The sequence below is a fragment of the Gymnoscopelus braueri genome (genome assembly GCF_963280865.1).
Source record: "Gymnoscopelus braueri genome assembly, chromosome: 5".
NCBI classification, from domain to species: Eukaryota; Metazoa; Chordata; class Actinopteri; order Myctophiformes; family Myctophidae; genus Gymnoscopelus; species Gymnoscopelus braueri.
This window is the reverse complement of record NC_137606.1, coordinates 7,035,588-7,056,127: the sequence shown is the minus strand read 5'-3', so window position 1 is coordinate 7,056,127 and position 20,540 is coordinate 7,035,588. Positions and strand designations below refer to the sequence as shown.

The following is a 20,540-nucleotide window of genomic DNA, read 5'->3' as shown; positions in this document are numbered from 1 at the left end:
CCCTCCTTCCTATGTGTGTGCTCCCCCCCCCCCCACCCGACCACCTCCCCCTGTGGGGTAGGGGTCGGGTGGGGGTCCCTGCGGACCTTTGGGGGGGGGGGGGGGTCCCCTTGGGAATCCCTTTACGCATGCCTTCATTTGTCCCCGTGAATTAGGGCTTCATTCCCGAAGTTAACTTTCAATTTGATTGCTTCCATTATTTTAATCCAATAACCATATGTTGCATCACATTTTATCGATTGATATAACTTCAATAACCTCCGGAAATAAGGAATTTGTTTGATTCGATTTGAACGTTTAATGGCCTATTGAAAAGACGATTGTTTTTGGACGCTTAAGCACAGAGAGAGAGAGAGAGAGAGAGAGTGGGGGGGGGGGAGAGGGAGAGAGAGGGGGAGAGAGAGAGAGAGAGAGAGAGAGAGAGAGGAGAGAGGAGAGAGAGAGAGAGAGAGAGAGAGAGAGAGAGAGAGAGAGAGAGAGAGAGAGAGAGAGATAGAGAGAGAGAGAGAGAGAGAGAGAGAGAGAGAGAGAGGGGGGGGGGGGGAGAGGGAGAGAGAGGGGGGAGAGAGAGAGAGAGGGGGGGAGAGAGAGGGAGAGATAGAGAGGGGGAGAGAGAGAGAGAGAGAGAGAGAGAGAGAGAGAGAGCGAGAGGGGGGGAGAGAGAGAGAAAGAGAGAGCGCACGCACGCACGCAGACAGATGTCCACAGGATATTCATTTAAAGATATTAATTTGAGACGCTCCTTTGTGGAGAAGCTGCGATTTTACGCACAGAGCGCAAAGGCTGTTAACTATCGGAATGTGTTCACGCTCTTCCTTCTGGGGGGTCCCCGGGAGACCCCCCAACGCAATAGATAACACAGAAATCACACTATACAAGTTTACTTTACCCAGCCAGCGTAATATTAACTGTTATGAAACTCTCTAAGTACTGGACCCTCGTCTGGTTCTGACCGACAGGTGTGTGTGCAGGCTGGGTGGTGTGTGACAATCTGGTTGAATCATTCCTTTGGTACGGCGACTGCGGCTGGTCTGGAGGCAATATAACTTCATTTAAAGCTGTCGGAACTTCGGAAGTCCTGTCGGGTTTACTGCGGAGGAGCTTAGCCTACTGCTGAGTGACTTCGTCGAAATTCAATAACTTTTATTCAAGGGGGGGGGGGGGGGGGGGGGGGGGGGGGGGGGGGGGTGTTGTAGCCTATTTGCTAGGTGGGTTGGTTAACATGCTGGACAAAAAAAAAAAGGGCAGCGTTTCGCTCCGAGAGGCGAGAGAGAGCTGAGAGAGAGAGTGTGTGTGTTTGGAGAGAGCGTGCATGCGTGCGAAGAGAGAGAGAGCGTGTGTGTGTGTGTGTGTGTGTGTGTGTGTGTGTGTGTGTGTGTGTGTGTGTGTGTGTGTGTGTGGAGAGAGCGTGTGAGAGAGAATATGAAATCTTTTTATAGTTTCACAAGATAGTATTAGTATTACTCAAAATGTTAATGTAACACATCCTGTTTACACATTTATTTAATTCCTATTTATATTCAATATTTATTTGTACATACATTGTTTTATCTTGATTGGCTGTTCCACTTTTGCTTTGGCAATGTAAACATATGTTTTCTCATGCCAGGCAATAAAGCTAATTTGATTTGATTTGAATTGAATTGAATTGAATTGAGAGAAAACCTTTAGCTGAGAAAGATGAAGCAGGAGCCAGGGACCCATTTTGTTGCAGATTAAACTTTTCAATAGATTTCATAGATAGCTTGCCCACTCTGTTTTGGTGCCTATATACCTTTCCCTGGTGCCCAGTCTGCCCTCCTTTCCCTAGTTCCCACTCTGTTTTAGTGCCCACAGCAGTCTTGTGTTGGATTCATGTTCAGTATTTTTAGGCGCCCACTTAGTCGCAGCATGAGGCTTCGTTTGTGAACTTGTAGATCTGCTATTTTCGACTACTGTTACTCTCAGAATAGGGATGCTAGGGTTTTAACAAATTGTCTTTGTTATGCAGTACGATCTATAGCAGTGTTTATCAACCTTTTTTGTGCCAAGGCACACCTGGCTTAGCCAAAAGATCCCAGGGCACACAGATATACGGTGTGTGTACACACACACACACACACACACACACACACACACACACACACACACACACACACACACACACACACACACACACACACACACACACACACACACACACACACACACACACACACACACACACACACACACACACACACACACACACACACACACACACACACACAGAGAGAGTGTATTGGGCAGGTATAAAGAAACCTTGACCATTACAAATATTTAAATCTTTGGCCTACAAATATATACACTTGGGTCACTTCAAGTTCTTCTTTGGTAAGTATATTTGGTACCCAATATACTTCTAATATCTGATAATAATATCTAATAATCTGATCCTGATAGCGTTATTGCGGACGCATGCGCTGTTGCCCACTACAGACGAACACAAAAACTCTCGCCCCAAAACAGTCACCCCCGGGGAAATCCGGTGATATTCACCTGGTATTCCTAAACGTAACCTCATTAAACTATGCCTAAACCTAACCTTATTCCTAAACGTAACCTCAGTAAAACTAATAATATGGCTAACCGTAAACTTATTTCTAACCTTATCCTCAGTAAAACAAATACAGGAATACAAGAACCGCTCGTCCGCGAAAAGAAATGGGGCGAGCGTGTTTTGGGGCGAGTTTTCCGGTTATATCCACGGCACCACGGCTTGAGTTGCAAGAGATTCTCTCCGTGGCGTGGAGGAGTAATTAAACACTACAAACGTTGACACAAACACACTGGAGTGATTTAGAAGCACTTTATAAGAAAACTAACACTTATGTATTGTTTTATTGTTGGACATTCTTCATCATGGCAGGTTATAACATGGGCTTTTGGGACAGGACAGCCCCTCTTAGCAGGTACGACGTTCAGGTCCGCCGTATCGACCAGTTCCGACCCACTTAGTAATACTGACTGAGTGCCAAAGCATGTACCCTGTGCCCTTATACAGTACCAGGTAGGACAACATATTTGCATTCCTATGGGTGATGGTCGCTACACTGAATGGACTCGGCCGTGGCTGTGTGCGAAACGGATGATGGCCGTATCGATTGACGGACGATCGGCGCTATTGTTCTCGAGGGTCTGGGTTCACACTTTCTTCAAACGGCGCGGAACACCTCAGCAGTAGGCTACTCGCGGACCAAAATTGGGACGTTTGCCAGGGTTGATAAACACTGATCTATAGGACTGAAACCCTGGCTGCCTGCCTCTCCAAGGCCCATGTACTGCTGAGAGGAAGACGTTTGTGTTGTGTTTCATAAAGGCTCTGGTTGAGGCAGATATTCTGGCTGTAACGAAGACTCTGACTAGGACGTTGGGCTATATGACATATGACATGTATGACAATCCCTATATTTGGGCCCGAGCCGACCTAGTGCTGATATCGGATAGATATGGTAGAGCCATATATGGATAGATCTAACTGGCTTAGTCATCGTGACAAGCATAGTCGGAGAGTATATAACTAGGGTCGGCTGCAGGGAGAAGGCATATAATCAACATATAATCAACATAACCACACATTGCAACAATCCCATTCATGGCTCCTACAGACATAATTTCCTTAAAGCAGTAAATTGAATGAAAGAATGAATGAATGAATGCATTAATGAATGGATGAGTAATTTATTTCGGTGCTGAATAGTTCAATGGAAAACTTAAACATTAATTAGAATAACAGATGAAAACAGTATAGGGAGAAATAAAAAACACTGTAAGTCAATGTTTGTCAATACAAATTAGAAAGCCAGGCTGTTATATAAGTAAAAAAGTCTCACAATAATTTGCGTCACACGCACATGTCTGCGTCTGCGTGCGCTGACTGACAGACAGACAGACAGACAGACAGACAGACAGACAGAATACGTCGCAATGCGCGGCTTTCGCAAAGCAGCAGATATGAGCTCGTAGATCGGCTGAATGTAAATGCATTGTATAGTGTGATTTCTGTGTTATCTATTGCGTTGGGGGGGTCTCCCGGGGACCCCCAAAGGTCCACGGGGACCCCCCAGAAGGACGAGCGTGAACACATTCCGTCTGCGTGCGTGCGCTCTCTCTTTCTCTCTCTCCCCCCCCTCTCTCTCTCTCTCTCTCTCTCTCTCTCATGCGTAAAAGAAAAAAAAAAGCGTCTCCAAAAACAATCGTCTTTTCAATAGGCCATTAAACGTTTAAATCGAATCAAACAAATTCCTTATTTCCGGAGGTTATTGAAGTTATATCAATCGATAAAATGTGATGCAACATATGGTTATTGGATTAAAATAATGGAAGCAATCAAATTGAAAGTTAACTTCGGGAATGCAGCCCTAATTCACGGGGACAAATGAAGGCATGCGTAAAGGGAGTCCGCAGGGACCCCCACCCGACCCCCTACCCCACAGGGGGAGGCGGTCGGGTGGGGGGGGGGGGGAAGCACACACATAGGAAGGAGGGAAGGAGGGAGAGAGGCAGATGCGACCACGAGCGCCCGTTCTCCGACGCACGGGTGAAACGCCGACAAAAACAGGCACCCGTCGAGACGATGGGCAATCGTCACGATGAGTCAGGCACCCGTCGAGACGATGGGCACCCGTCGCGACGAGTCAGGCAACCGCGACGAGTCAGGCACCCGTCGAGACGATGGGCACCCGTTGCGACGAGTCAGGCAGCCGTCGAAGCGACCCGTCGCGGTCGCAAGTGGAGTTCGCCCCTCCTGGCTGCAGCACCCTCAGCACCCCACTTCCCGCGTCCCTGGCACTGAGGCGCTCCAACACAAACAATACCAATACAAAGACGAGGAAGAAGAAGAGGAAAGTGGAAGTTACGTGTGGTTGCAGTTGTACACTTGGCCAAAAAACTATTAAAACATTTTTGGCACTAAAAATATATATATATATATATATATATATATATATATTTTTTTTTTTCATGCTTTGCAAAATCATCTCGCGGGCCGGATTAAACTAGTTAGCGGGCCTGATCCGGCCCGCGGGCCGTATGTTTGACATCCCTGATATAGACCCTCGACAAAGACGGATGCACCGCGGTGGATTTGAACGTCCAGATTCCACAGTGGGGCCATGGCCTTCATTATGATGATGATGATGATCTGACCTAAACACCTGTACAGTTTCATTATGATCTATCTATACCCCTATGAATCGTCTCTGCCGGGTGGAAACCTCATGTGTACAAAACTGTTACTTTTCAGGATTCAAATTCAAATATAGCAAAAGTACAAGCGCAAAGAGCTCGAGGTTGTAGATCTGCTACTTTTGATGCTTTTGTGTGACGCTGTAGTATGATCATTTAGGAAAAAACAGCGCTTGAATATGGAAATTTAGGAAAAAAGTTAAAATATGGAAACGGTAGTGATGTTCTTGCTTTGACAGAATCTGTCCACAGAATGAACACGCATGCACACGCACACACAAACACACACACCCACACACACACACACACACACACACACACACACACTAGGGCATTAACAGAATAATCGAATATTCGACTATCAAACCACTATTCGACCACTGTATATCAAAGTCGATTATTCTATTATTCTTTTATTTTCTTTTTTTTCTTTTTTTTTTAGTGGCTTTTCTACAGCAGACACGCAGCTGTGAGCACTGGTGTGACGTCAACTCACATTCCTTGAGTCGAGTCATCAATGCCATTGGCAATAATCAAATCGATTAATCGATAAATTCGAATGCTAAAAATCACTATTCGTGAATGCCCTAACACACACACACACACACACACACACACGCGCGCACACACACATACGCACACACGCGCGTGAAAGGAAACAATGGCAGCCACGCTGTCATTTTACACATGATGAAGTAGCCCTTTGTTTAACAAAATGTACGGTAAAAAAAACGTACATTGCTCACAAGGCCCCGATACCATGACATGAAAAGGAATGAACCGCTCACGTCTGAGCGACTCCAAATGATGTTTAATTAGGTAATCTATGTGGTTTTAAGTGGTGTGCTAATGTGTTTGAAATCACCCTACACAACACATTCCACCTTAACGTCATGTGACACACAACGTAAAGTGTGAATTTAAATGGTAACACACTCCCAGGCTCTAATAAGGCATGAATTCCAGCCTCTAATTGGGCAGAACACTCTTTTTCCCTCTCGTTTCGGGTGTCATTTTTCATTTTTGTCAGAAGAGCAATCTTGAAGATATAAATTAGCCTTAATTCAAGTTTGAACAGACTATAAGACCATGCAACATACATCATTTGGAGAAAAAAACGTCCCATATGACAGCGGCCAAAAGAAAGGTACAACCCATTTAAAGCTATGCTTTTATGAATACTGACGGATAGGTTCGGCTATTTGGGCTATTTCTGTGAGCCACAATTTTACAACAAAGTATAATACATAGACGGATTATGGAAACTCGATTAGAATTATTTCGTGTTGATTCGTTGATATTAACAAAATCATATATTTAAAAAAAACTGCTTCCTGATTATTCGATTAACCTGAGTGAGATTAAGTTGGTTCTAAAATATCGGTTTCGATCAGTGGTGGAAAAAGTACTCACATGTTTTACCTAGGTAAAAGTATCAATACTGCAATGTAGAAGTACTCTGTTACAAGTCAAAGTCCAGAATGGAAAATTTACTTGAGTAAAAGTACAAAAGTATTGCTATGAAAATGTACTTAAAGTACCAAAAGTAAAATAACAAAATGTTTGAAAGTAGCAGATCTACAAGCTCAGTGCGTCACGAGGCGACGCGCTGTGAGCTTGTAGATCGGCTATTTTCAAATAGCCTAGGTATAAAATAGTGCTAAAGTGGTTAAAGTTTTCAAATAATATAGTGGAGTAAAAGTATTTGCCTCTGAGATGTAGTGGAGTACAAGTAAAAGTATAGACAATTGGAAATATTCCAGTAAAGTAAAAGTACCTAAAAATTGTACTTAAGTACAATACTTGAGTAAATGTACATAATTACTTTACACCACTGGTTTCGATACATTTTTGGTGAACTGCCCAGCTACACCCATGCAGCGGGTGATGTTAGGACAGCAAGCTTGTTACAACGTTGGTTAGAAATAAGGTTCCATTTATTATCATGGTGGGTGCATTTGTTAGCTCTGTATCTCATTAGTTCTGTTATGTCAGCTTGTTAGCTTACCACATGTCAGAGCGCTGTCTAAGGTGCTGAAAGCTTTCTGTCTGACCTTTGTGTCTAATGGTGTGTGTGTGTGTGTGTGTGTGTGTGTGTGTGTGTGTGTGTGTGTGTGTGTGTGTGTGTGTGTGTGCGCGCGTGCTTGCGCGCGCCTTTATCCAATATGCTTTACAATGATTGTACATTACATCCACCCATTCACACACACATTCATACACTGCCAGGCAAGGCACCAACCTGCTCATCAGGGGCAATCAGGAGTTCAGTGTCTTGCTCATGGACACTTCAACACTAACTCTGGGGGAGCCCGGGATTCGAACTGGGAACCTTCCGGTTCCCAAGCGGCCGCTCTACCTCCTGAGCCACTACCGCCCCCATGCGTTCCCGGTTTGTTTCCTCCGAACTTATTAGCATGTACTGGGCCCGCCGTAGCTACCTTATGGCCATTTTGGGGGTCCTTGACATGAAAAAGTTTGAGAACCACTGATGTAGAAACATATGTTTTTCAGAAAACTGTTAGGATTTAAGTGCAGGATTGACTAAGACCTCTATGTCAGTTAGTCTATGCTAATGACAACGTGGCTAAGGCAACACAATGTTCAGAGATCCTTTTCATATAAGTCAGCCCATCCATCCAACTGCCAAACACATCCATGCGAATCTGGGTTGTTGGAGAAAAGTGCATAACAGTACATTGACTCGTGTGGAAGCTCATTTCACACAGATGCAGTCCTGCAGCACCTCTACGAGAGGCACTTTACAATGTGCGTTGCATTCACACACAGTGGCAGAGGACACCCCCATGCAAGGCACCGACGTTCAGTGTCTTGCTTAATCCACTTAGACCAAGAAAGAATCTGTGTCATTGTTTTGATTTCTTTGGCTATTCAACAATAGTAGATCCACTGTACAAGCTCGTAGTGCGGCACAGAGTGCCGCACTACGAGCTTGTAGATCTGCTATTTTTGAAAAATCTTGAACACATTTGCAAATCTTTGAATATATATTATTTTTAAAGCAAACATTTGTAAATCAAATCTTTGCTTCTGGGGGATTCTACAAATGTCTTCTAAGTTCTACAGTTTTTTGAAAAGCGTATGTTTCTATATCAAGTGGTTCTCAAACTTTTTCATGTCAAGGACCCCCGAAATTATATGTTTGGCCGCGGACCCCCATCTCAAAATATTTAGTTCCAGGGACCCACTGAAGGGACCCCAATGAAGCACATATTTGAGTTACAAATGTTCCCTTTAAAATATATTTATATTCAAATATTTGCACAAATGTTCGAGATTTTTCAAAAAATAGCAGATCTACAAGCTCATAGCGCGGCACTCGCGCTATGAGCTTGTAGATCTGCTATTTTTGAATAGCCAAGGTATAAAATATGGATAAAGTGGTTAACACGGATGCGTTCCCGGTTTGAACGGCTTAGGGAGGGACACTGCGACACAAAGCCAGCGATCGCCGGGAATCGAACGGGCGAACCCATCGGTTCACAGCCGACTGCTCTACGCCTCCCTCCTGAACAGCTGTCACCCGTGCCGATTATTAATAATAATATCCAGGGTGTTTTTATTCAGTTCCACTTCCTATTTTTCCCTGACCTTCAAGCCGTACACTTAAACAATATATTCCGTATCGATCGACTGGTTCCAGAGGATATGAGCCATGTCATTATGCCCTTTATGAAAGCCTGCGTTATATTTACTGCTCAGAGTAACCTGACTCCTTAACCCGTTTAGACCGGGAACGCATTTGGCTATTAAAAAAAAATCTACAAACTCATAGTGGTCAACTAATTTGTGCAAATCTTTGAATATACATTTTCTATTTTTTTTTTTTTTAAATATAGAGCTTTAACTCAAATCTTTGCTTTGGGGATTCTAAAAATGTCTTCTAAATCATAACGTTTTAAAAAAAAATGTTTTAACCTATGTCGCTATAATCAGTGGTTGTCAAACCTTTTCATGTCAAGGACCACCCAAAATAACATGTATTTGGCCGCGGACCCCCATCTCAAAATGTGTTGTTCCAGGGATGAGCTTGTAGATCTGCTCTTTTTTTGAATAGCCCAAAGCATAAAATAACGGTTTAAGTGGTTACACAGATGCGTTCCCGGTTTAAATGGGTTAAATGATAGAAAATCACTATTGACATTCTGCTGATCTCATTTCACAACCTCAAGCCTCAGCGTCAACGCTCACGTCTCCTTTCCTGTCAATCACAGTGGTGTTCTACCTCCAAAAGGAGAACCTTTGGCTTTGGCTTTGGTTTGTAAACAATCTGCCTACGTCGGCAGTATGTTATAGCCTTATTCTTTTGGTAAAGCACGGGGCATAAATAAATCAAGATACACCTCGAGGAAAAAAAAGAAACACCTGCTCTTGAGATTTATGGAGAACCTTATAACTGTGAGCCCATCTGGAAGTGCATTTTAACCCTTTAAGACCGGGAACGCATCTGTGTCATTTTCAGATTTCTTTGGGCTATTCAAAAGATATAGCATATATACAAGCTCACAGCACGGCACTTGGTGCCGCGCTGTGAGCTTGTAGATCTGCAATTTTTTTAATAATCGTGAAAATGTGTGCACATCTTTGAATATATCTTTTTTTAAAGCGAACATTTGAAAAATACGTTGTTCCAGGGACCCCCCAGAGGCAAAGATGTGAGTTAAAAATGTTCGCTTTAAAAATATATATTTCAAAGGTTTGCACACATTTTCAAGATTGTTCTACAAACTACAAGCCACGCTATGAGCTTGTAGATCTGCTATTTTTGAATAGCCAAAGACATCTTAAAAAATGACACAGATTATTTCCCCGGTCTTAACGGGTTAATGTATCAATCATGGAATGCTTTATTGCATGTCCATTTCTGCATTACCCCCCCCCCCCCCCCCCCCACTCCTTTCCTCCCCCCCCGATGTTCCTCCTATACAATCACATCACAGAAAGAACGGCAGACCCAGGAACGGAACCTATCCCGTTGGGTGTGTTCGGCGCTTTGCAGCAGACAGCTGATGCAAACACAAAATCACCATGATTCATGGCAGCACATAAAGAGCTTACATTAGAGGACTGTACGTACGGCGGTGAGATTTGAGATGTGCCATTAACCCATTAAGACCGGGAACGCATCTGGTGTGTCATTTTAAGACAATTTTTTGAAAAATCTTGGAAAATGTGTGCAAGTCTTTGAATATATATTTTTTTAAAGCAAACATTTTTAACTCTGTTACAACTTCTGGGGGTCCCTGGAACAAAATATTTTGAGATGGGGGTCCACGGCCAAATACATTTTTGAGAACCACTGATATTATAGCAACATATGTTTAAAAAAAAAAAAACGTTTAGAATACATTTGTAGAATCCCCCAGAAGCAAAGATTTGAGTCACAAATGTTCGCTTTAAAAATATATATATTCAAAAGCTCATATTGCAGTGCCGCGCTATGAGCTTGTAGATCTGCTATTGTTTTAATAGCCCAAAGAAATCTAAAAAGGACACAGATTCTTTCCCGGTCTAAATGGGTTAAAACGGCTGTCCGCCGTCTGCCGATCTAATTGCCTTTTGTGAGATCTCTTTTCATTCCTAATGATCCGGTAAATTTGAACCGGAGGAGACGACGACGTGTTGGCTTCCGTTATGTTTTAAACTGTCATCAGTTGAATAGTAATATGAATGGTTCAATGGAAGCATTAAGCGTACTGTATATGTATCGTCTCTGTCAGGGAGGAAAACTCACGTACAAAACTGTTACTTTTGTGGAAATGGAGAAAAATAAATCACCTGTGTTCCAATGAAAATAGCCAATCTACAAGCTCACAACGCGACGCGTTGTGAGCTTGTAAATCGGCTATTTTCACAACTTATGTGCGACAGCCTTGTAATATTGTATAGCCAGAATTCTCACTAACACCAACCGTAGATTGGTGTTACACCAATTCAGTCCAGAATGTATTTTAAAATCCTTTTAACTACGTATAAAGCACTACATGGGCTGGCCCCACTTTATATCATTGACCTGCCCCCTAAGGACAATGTGAGATCCCTCAGGTCCTCTGACAAAGGCCTTCTGGAGATACCCGCGACCATGCTCAAAACAAAGGGAGTGGGCCTTTGCAGTGGTTGCTTTGGCTTTAAAAAGATGCTGAGTGAGTCGACGGTTTTAAGAGCAAGCTAAAAACACATTTGTTTCGTAAGCATTTTTGTCTCATGACGTTTTTACCTGACTCACATGTACAGGTCAATGTTTTGTTTTAATCCTTGTTGTATTGTATTATTACTCTATTTTGTTATTATACCCTGTTTTTTGCTTATATTGTGATCCATTGTACAGCACTTTGTAACATTGTTTCGAAAGGTGCTTTATAAATAAAATGTACTTACTATGTATATACATACAGGGGCACTGGAATGGAAACTGACATGGGGGACACATTGGATGACGCATGCACGCGCACTGCAATTTTTTTTTCTTTTTTGGGGGGGTTTGTTACTTTATTTCAGTTATTTCGGTTAATTCGGTACAAAATATGTACTCCATGAAGTGTAGATGTCAGAGGTTTTTTCTTTTTCTTTATCCCAAAAGTCAGCTTTAACCAAATGGACTCCACTGTTCCACGGTGGGGACACATAGCCTGGGTCCCCCCACCTTGCGGTGGTCGCGAGGTGCAGGGGACTGATTTTTTTTTTTCATTGTATTATCATTATTTTTTTGACTGGACTGAATCATGGGGGGACACAGTGTCTTTTAATTAAACAGGCGCCAGCGCCACTGTATACATATATGCACTGACGTGCACGCACACACACGCGCACACACACACACACACACACACACACACACACACACACACACACACACACACACACACACACACACACACACACACACACACACACACACACACACACACACACACACACACACACACCTGCTACCTCCAACACGAGGCAGCTGCACTGCCAGGACTTTGAGGAACCAACACAAGCTGGCTGAACCCAAGGCCAAGACCAACAGGCTGACCAATTCAACAGTGCACACTGCAGTCAGGCTATATAATGACACTATTTAGCTGAAAAAAAACACAGTATGGCCACCTGAACTGCATACATGACCATGCTCTGCTGCCCTGAAAATGTTTTAACCTGTACAATTTTGTGTTTATTATTATTATTATTATTATCATGCATCAAATGTAAAGTTCTGCAGTTTTTTCAGTGGGGCCTTGGCTCCACTGCAAGCATGAATTAATAAAGTCAAAGTCAAAGTCAAAGTCAAAGTCACACACACACGCGGCATAGGGTGCATTCTTACCTGGTGAATGTGGGGGAGGGGTGCACATGAGCACGACACCCTGACCTTCTCGTGCGGACACGCCTCCTCTGGTCTTCCCACTGAAGGCGCCCAGATCTGCAATGGAACAGAGAGCTTTTTAGACGCAGCGTCACACTGCTATACACACTGTACCTCTCCTGGAACGCACTCAGACTGTGCATTTTTACCACAAGCGGCAGGCATTCACTCTTGGAAATCAGGCCCGAACGGAAGTCATGAAAACACTGAAGTTCTCATTATTGGCCTAGAGAGCAGTGGTTTTCAACCTTTTCATGCCAAGGACCCCTAAATTGATATACATTGGGCCGCGGACAAAATGTTTTGTGCCAGGGACCGCCAGAAGCAAAGATTTTAGTTAAAAATGTTCGCTTATATATATTCAAAGATATGCACACATTTTCAAGATTTTTGAATAGCCAAAGCTAAGTGGTTAAAATGATTGTGATGCCACGTTAACAATAACAGTGGACCCCCCCCCCCCCCCCCCCCCAAGGACCACTGGTGGTCCCCGGACCACTGGTTGAGAACCACTGGCCAAGAGGGTGTCACCGATTCCCCGACTCCGGCTGTGAAATAATTGTCATTCCGTTTGAGTCAATGGCAACTTCACTCTTTGTTTTATTACCTTAGTAAACCTTTTCATAAAGACTGTATGTTTTCAATGGCTAGTTCAAGTCTTCTTCCCACAGCATGATGATGCATTTTTGTAAATTATGGTCCCATTGATTTTTTTAATTGATGATAAAGCAGGGTATGTTTTTAAGGGCTTGTGATTGGGTTCTACTGATTAAGTGCCGATTGGTGTCCTGAACAGCCATCGTTACACTTTTTAGCGCTACAGGACCATAGAGTTAAAAATAATAGAGAGGGCACCGGATATCCCCTCCCATCCACTTGCATTGAGTTGCTCACACAGCGCATGGGCCGAAATCACCCCTTCTTCCCAGGTGCTCTTCCGGAGCACCTGGGAATCGAACCCAGGACCTTCTAGCTGTGAGGCGACAGCTAGAAGGTCCTTTCATGCAAAGAGGTGCGTTTCATGCAAAGAATGTAGCTCAGTAGCTTTTACAATATTGAGAATACAGTATGAAGCAGTAACACTTTACATATATCCAACACTGTCAATCAACACTTCCAATCAGTTGGAAAGCATGGGATAAAAATAGATGTGTCTGAGCATGTGAGTGCATATACGGGTGGTTTAGAGCAATGGGCTTTAATACAAACTGTGATCTAGGTAAAGGGTGAGAGCGGTGGGCTTCGGGGAGAGCGGTGGGCTTGGGGCTCAGACGGATTAAGCCTGATTTATACTTTGATGCGCGACAGTGTCATGCGCTTAAAATAGCAGATCTAGTGAACAAGCCGTAGGATATATTTGAACCATTCTTTTCCACAGTGCTAAGGCAGAGAATGTCTCATCGACATGGTTCTAATATCCATTCACGGAAAATCATGTTGAATGATAGCAGGTGTTTTGAAAATTTCGGGACACGGGCAAAAAAAAAACTTTTCAAATTCAGCCAAACATTTCTTTGTTAATAAAATGACTCCTTGTACACTTCAAGTACCAGTCACACGAACCACAACCTAGTCTGTGTCTCTATGGCCGCCTCAGAAAGAAAGCATCTGTCATTTTAGATGTTAACCACCTTAGTCATTATCTTATACTTTGGCTATTCAAACATAGCAGATCTACAAGCTCATAGCGCGGCACCGAGTGCTTTAGAAATGTTTTCTAAATCCTAACAGTATGTTGCGATATCAGTGGTGCTCCAACTTCCTCATGTCAAGGACCCCCCAAAATGATATGTATTTGGCCGCGGACCCCCATCTCAAAATATGTTTTTCCAGGGACCCCCAGAAGCACGGATCGGAGTTAAAAATGTTCGCTTTAATATACAGAAATATGTATATTAAAAGATGTGCAAACATTTTCCACGATTTGTATAAACTAGCCAAATAAATCTTAAAATGACACAGATGCGTTCCCGGTCTTAATGGATTAATGGGATTTCCTGGTTTTGATCCGTCTCAGAGGTGGACGGCCCATATTGCATGGTGTAACTAACAGAGCAAACGGCCCCTAAAGTCCTACAGACAAAACTGAGGGGATCAACACAGGCTGGCTTCTTATTTGTGACAGCTTCAAAGGGAATATTTAGCCAATTATGTCAGTTTGACAGTAGGACTTGGGGCTCTGTTATTGACACAAACTGGGGCGAGAAGTTCAGCTCTGGCTTTGGACCTCCGGAACCAGGGGCATCACTTGGGGTCTCCTAGTGTTCACATTTAACCTCAAATTCAGTTATGCATATATGTGTCCCCTATTCTGAACATTTGTATGTAGATTTATTTATTCAGATCAACACAATCCACAGTGCATGTGACGTGTTTCACACGTTATGGATTTATGTTTTTTCGTCTGCAACCATACATTTATCAACCACTATCAGCCTGGCATCTCTATTATCATGGATCTACAAGCTGACACCACGTCGCGCTATGAGCTTGTAGATCTGCTATTTTTTTTAATCTTGAAAAAAATTATGTTTAGATTTTTTTCCAAAAACTGTTAGGATTTAGATTTTTTTTAAGAATCGCCTCAGGTCTTAAAGGGTTAATCAACACCCAGTGGTGTAAAGTAACTAATTACATTTACTTAAGTACTGTACTAAAGTACAAATTTGAGGAACCACAAGTGGCAAGCATTCGCTCTTGGAAATCAGGCCTGAATTACTTCAGTATTTCCATTTTTCAGTACTTTTACTTCTACTCTACTACATCTCAGAGACAAACATTGTACTTTTACTCCAATACAATTATTTGAAAACTTTAGTTACTACTTTAACAGTTTGATTCTTACAAAACATACATTAACCCTATTGTAAAACATTTGAGTACTTTTTTTCACCACCGGTAAGTACCGTGCTTTATCAAACACACTCACAGTCACCTCGGTGCCAAGTAAGAATAGTAGACCAACATTGATCTACCTACAATTCGATCGTTAACCTTGCTATTTTCAAATGTGATCTATAGTTTATTTTTTTCCTCCAAAGAATACTAATACATTCAGTTTAAGGGGATTCACACAAAACAAAAAAGGTTCAACATTAGACCTTTAAGCCCCTACAAAAACAACCCTGTTAGCTTAATCCATTAAGGCCGGGAACACATCTCTGTCATTTTAAGATGTTTTTGGCTATTCAGAAATAGCAGATATACAAGCTCATAGCTCTATGAGCTTGTAGATATGCAAAAACAATTTTTTATCGTGAACAATTTCTGCAAATCCGCTAGCCAACCTGACCTTAACCACCGACAAGCCATGGCTAAACCAAAGCCTAAACACAATGTCATATTGTTATACCTGGACTTATCACGACTCCTATGCTTGTGCAATGCATGGTGGGTACTGGGTAGGATACTGCCAGTTGAGGCTTTTCTTTATCAGTCACCCTGAGAAGTTAAATAAAGTAAACACAATTGATTCTGAAAGACCAATATAGATTGCACTTAGATACATAATGATAACATAACATGTCTGGGACTGGTGGCAATGCATGACTATAGCAACTACTGAGTGTGACTGAATTCCAGAATTCCTTTCAGTTTATTGACGCTGTTAAACTCAGAATACTTTGGCAGCGTCTATGGAAGAGGCAGACGGCTGACCCGAGGGCCAGCCATTTTATTGCTATCACTTTAAGTCCACTCTGCAGGCCAGAGTGTTTACAGCTACGCTGCACCTTGGGCATGGAAAAAAACGCTACGAAAAGGTCTAAAATTAGAGACATTTAGTTCCATTTATATCCATTTAAGGCTGTCGTAAAAGATGTGGCATGTGCTTGTTTTTCATGTTTCTTTTTTCCGTGTTTGAAGAGCTTTTCTTTCGCTCTGCCTGCCTGCCTATCTGTCTATGTACAGTATCTATATGTCTATCTCTTCAAGTCAAATGCATTTAAAAACAACGTATTAACCAACTTATTAACCAACATGCAACACATCTGTAAGAACACACACAAACGGTAAAAAGCAATAACAAACAGCAACACCGAGGATAAATATCAGCCACGCCAGGGGGGATTCAAATGCTAGTGAATAACAGAGAAGTCTTGAAGCCGTGGACTTAAAGGATTCAACGGAGGGCGCGGGGGGGGGGGGGGGGGGGGGTGGTCTGACAGGGAAGGCGAATGCATGCTCCGCAGTCTTGACAGCAAAGGTGCGTCCACCCCTGAACCTGAGTTTAGTTTGTGAGACAGCTAGTCAGCAAGTCAGCTGCCCCGAGGGACCCTGGGAGGTAGGAGGAGGGTTTAAAAGGTCAGTGCTGTAGGCAGGGGAGGCAGGCAGCCCATTAAGAGCTTTGCAAACAATCAGGAGAATATTAACCATTTCAACCCTCTATTCTTTATAGTCAAATGGACCCGAGTTGCCTTGACTTGGACCATTTGTTTTGGTTCGTCTACACACCATTATCTTTTAACCAAAAATACAGAGCTTATAGATCTTCTTTTTTAAAACCAAAAACTACAGTATATCAAACATGCTCACAGACACATTAGACTTATCACTCCATGAGAGAACAGTGAACAAGGAAAGACTGCTTTCATCTTTTTTTGCCCCACACAAATGGAACAAACTCTGGGACTCTGTGACACTGGATGGATTTGCCTCTATAGAGACATTTAGGGTATGCTACTTGATGATCCATTACATAAGGACCGCACCTGCTTTGTGTAGCCCTTATTTATATCTACATTGTGATGTTTTTCTATTACAATATTTGGATCCGAGATGTAGTGGAGTAGAAGTAAAAGTATTGGACATTGGAAATACTCAAGTAAAGTACAAATACCTCAAAATTGTACTTAACTAAGTAAATGTTCTTAGTTACTTTCCATCACTTGACGGGGCCAACTAAATAATTCCAGTGTACAGGGAGCGGCAGCAGTCCAAGCAGGATGATATGAGAGCATGGATGACTCTCAAGGTCTTGGACAGAGATAAATGGCTTGACTTTGGCTATGGTTCAAATTTAGAAAAAAAAAATACAATACTTCCTTTTGGCTAGTGCATTTACTACAGTGCTTTTGACATGGGGGTTGACCAGGGTGGACAGGTTGGATTGTGTTTTATCTGTGTGATAAGTCAGAGGGTGCAAACAGAATGATTTCGAACTTGCTTTTGAACGTTTTTGAGACGTTCAACACCTTTATCTCCTCAGGGCAGTTATACAGTATATATTATACTAGCGTGACCATACGTCCTCGGACATGTCCTCTCTTGGGGGCCTGGCTGTCCGGGGGAGTTTATAAATTCCTTCAAATGTCTGTGTATCCGTGTATCAGAGTCCAACAGACCATTAAAGGATACATATTTACAATTTACAAAAGCACATTCACTGGTTTGTTTGGAAACACACTCTGAGAGGCAGACTTCCACCCTGAACCCCTGGAACGTGTACTATTCATAATACAGCTCTCAACTCTGCCCTGCGCTCCTACGCTCAGATCAAAGCGAAAGCTTGCAGCACTAAGCCGAACGAATGCACTGCCTGAGCTGATCCGTGAATTAATGACAATGCCATTTCACCGTCGAAATTCAGAAAAAGTACCAGTATTTTCGTCTTGGTCTTGACCAATAGGAAGCAGAGTGTATTGTCTTGTACACTCACCGAACACGTTATTAGGTACGCCTGTTCAACTTCATATTAAAGGGATAGTTCACCACCAAAATGACTTTTTTTCCTATCGATTAGTTACCCCATGGATTGGGGTATCCATGGAGTGAAAAAAATATATTTTTGTCACATTCCTAAGCCAATGATGACCGGCAGCGGTCTCACAAAGAGTCTCCTTTGTGTCTCCCACCGGAACCGCTGCCTACCGGTCCGCTGGTCATCAAATTATTGGCTTAGGAATGCGACAAAAACAAAAAAATATCCATGAATTCAAGTCTCCATGGGGTGACTAATAGATAGAAAAGTATTATTTTGGGTAAACTATCCCTTTAACACAGGGGTAACCAACCAGGCGATTACGATCTACTGGTAGATCATCAAAGCCTTCTAAGTCGATCGCGGGGTGGGCTCGGTGGCAGACGGGCAGCCATCGACAATACACAGAATTTGTGTAGTGTAGACTAGAGTAGTGCGTCCCAGAGTGTAGAAAAGAGAGTAACGACACGCTGTGATCTCGCCGCAAAGCGGGCTATAGTTCCAAACATTGGAACTATCTCGTTGAGATAGACAGAGAACTTCCGCATTCCATTCTTACATTGGGAGTCAACGCTAGTGTCAGAACTCTCTTTATGGCTCTGGTGCGTCCAAGGCAGTGTTGCCAAGTCTGCTTATTATAAGCTACTTTGGGCTTGTTTTTCTGTAAAGTCGCTTGAATATATTCGGTGCATATCACTATCACGCGTCCTTGACATGAAAATATGTGTGAACCACTGCTCTAAAACAACATTCGACAATAAAGTTTGACTGAACTGCCCTAGTTGCTTATTTTGGACTTCTTTTCATATACCTGGTTGCTTGTTTCTCTCACGAAATCTGGCAACGCTGGTCCAATGGAAGCCATGCGTTGTTGTTTTCCTGTACATTCCGGGCACACATAATTCAACTTGCGGGTCGCGCTGAAGAAATAACGAGCGCAGTCTCGTGACATGCAAGCCTTTTCAGTGGTGGAGAACGCTGGATTTAAATCTTCAAACAGTGTTCTACAACGTTACAAAGTGCCATCGCAGCAGATCGCATTTGAGCACAAGCAGTGGTGGAAGAAGTACTCAGATATTTTACTTAAGTAAAAGTAGCAATACCACAATGTAGAAATACTTTTTAGGCCTGTGTTCAAAATGTTACTTGAGTAAAAGTACAAAAGTATTGGCATCAAAATATACTTAAAGTACCAAAAATAAAAGTACAAATATGCTTGAAAATAGCAGATCTACAAGCTCACAACATCATGATGCGACATGTTGTAGATCAGCTATTTTCAGATAGTTATAAAATAGGGATAAAGTTGTTAATGTATGATTTATTATATAATCAATTTAAATTTATATCTGCAAAATAACTAGTAACTAAAGTTTTGAAATAATCATAGTGGAGTAAAATTATTGAATTTTGGATATACTCCAGTTAAGTAAAAATACCTCAAAAGTGTACAGTACTTGAGTAAATGTACTTAGTTACTTTACACCACTGAGCACAAGTGTGTTACCAGTGATGTATGAGAAGTTAAGGCAAGAGTTACTAAAGGGCTGAGCCAAATAGAAATGATGGACTGCCTTAATGGTCCTCCTCAGAGCGCAGATCTCTGCCAATCTCCGCCAGGCCGGGTTGTCTACCCAAGGCCCGCAAACTTTGGATCTCTGCCAGAGATCATCATTTTTCTGAAGTCGAGGGACGAGGAGTATGAGCAGATCATTGATGTCTGACGATGCTTGGTTATTGGACTTGGGTTTTCTTACGGACCTGACAGCAAAACTAAACAACCTTAACCGAGAAGGGAAGGACAGAGGCATTGGTCAAATGATCAGTGCAGTCAACACATTCAAAAGAAAGTTGGATTGGTGGAGCTCTCAGATAAAACTTGCAAGGCTGACACACTTCCCAAATCTTGAGGTGTCACAAAACCTCACAGACAACTGCTTTTCATCCCGAACAATTCTATGCCCAATTGAACAAACTGAAATCAGAATGTGGCCGTAGATTTGTTGAGGTACAAGGCATGAGTTAGCTGCTTTTGTATCTAACCCTTTCCTCAGTATTGACATTGAACAGCTGTCAGTTAAAATGTAGGATGTGTTTGCATTAACTACAGGTGTTGAAATGGAGATTTTTGCTACTACTAACTGACTACCAACTGGAGGGCAGAGGTAGAAACCTGGACTTTTGGTCACTTGTTAAAGGAGAATTCCGGACAAATTAAGTGTTATCTTTCATGTCTCGTTACTCACCTAGCGACGTAAAAAGTGGCGTTCT

General features: G+C 42.5%; 1 protein-coding gene across 2 annotated transcripts in view; it reads right to left on the bottom strand.

Annotated features, from left to right (window-relative positions):
* The window catches only part of cntn5 (contactin 5), a 380,291-nt gene that overhangs the window by 175,416 nt on the left and 184,335 nt on the right, over window positions 1-20,540 (bottom strand). For both annotated transcript variants that reach the window (XM_080429360.1, XM_080429359.1), the window contains exon 6: window positions 12,533-12,628. In XM_080429360.1, coding sequence (XP_080285486.1) covers window positions 12,533-12,628 — 96 coding nt within the window. The remainder of the gene's footprint in view (window positions 1-12,532; window positions 12,629-20,540) is intronic.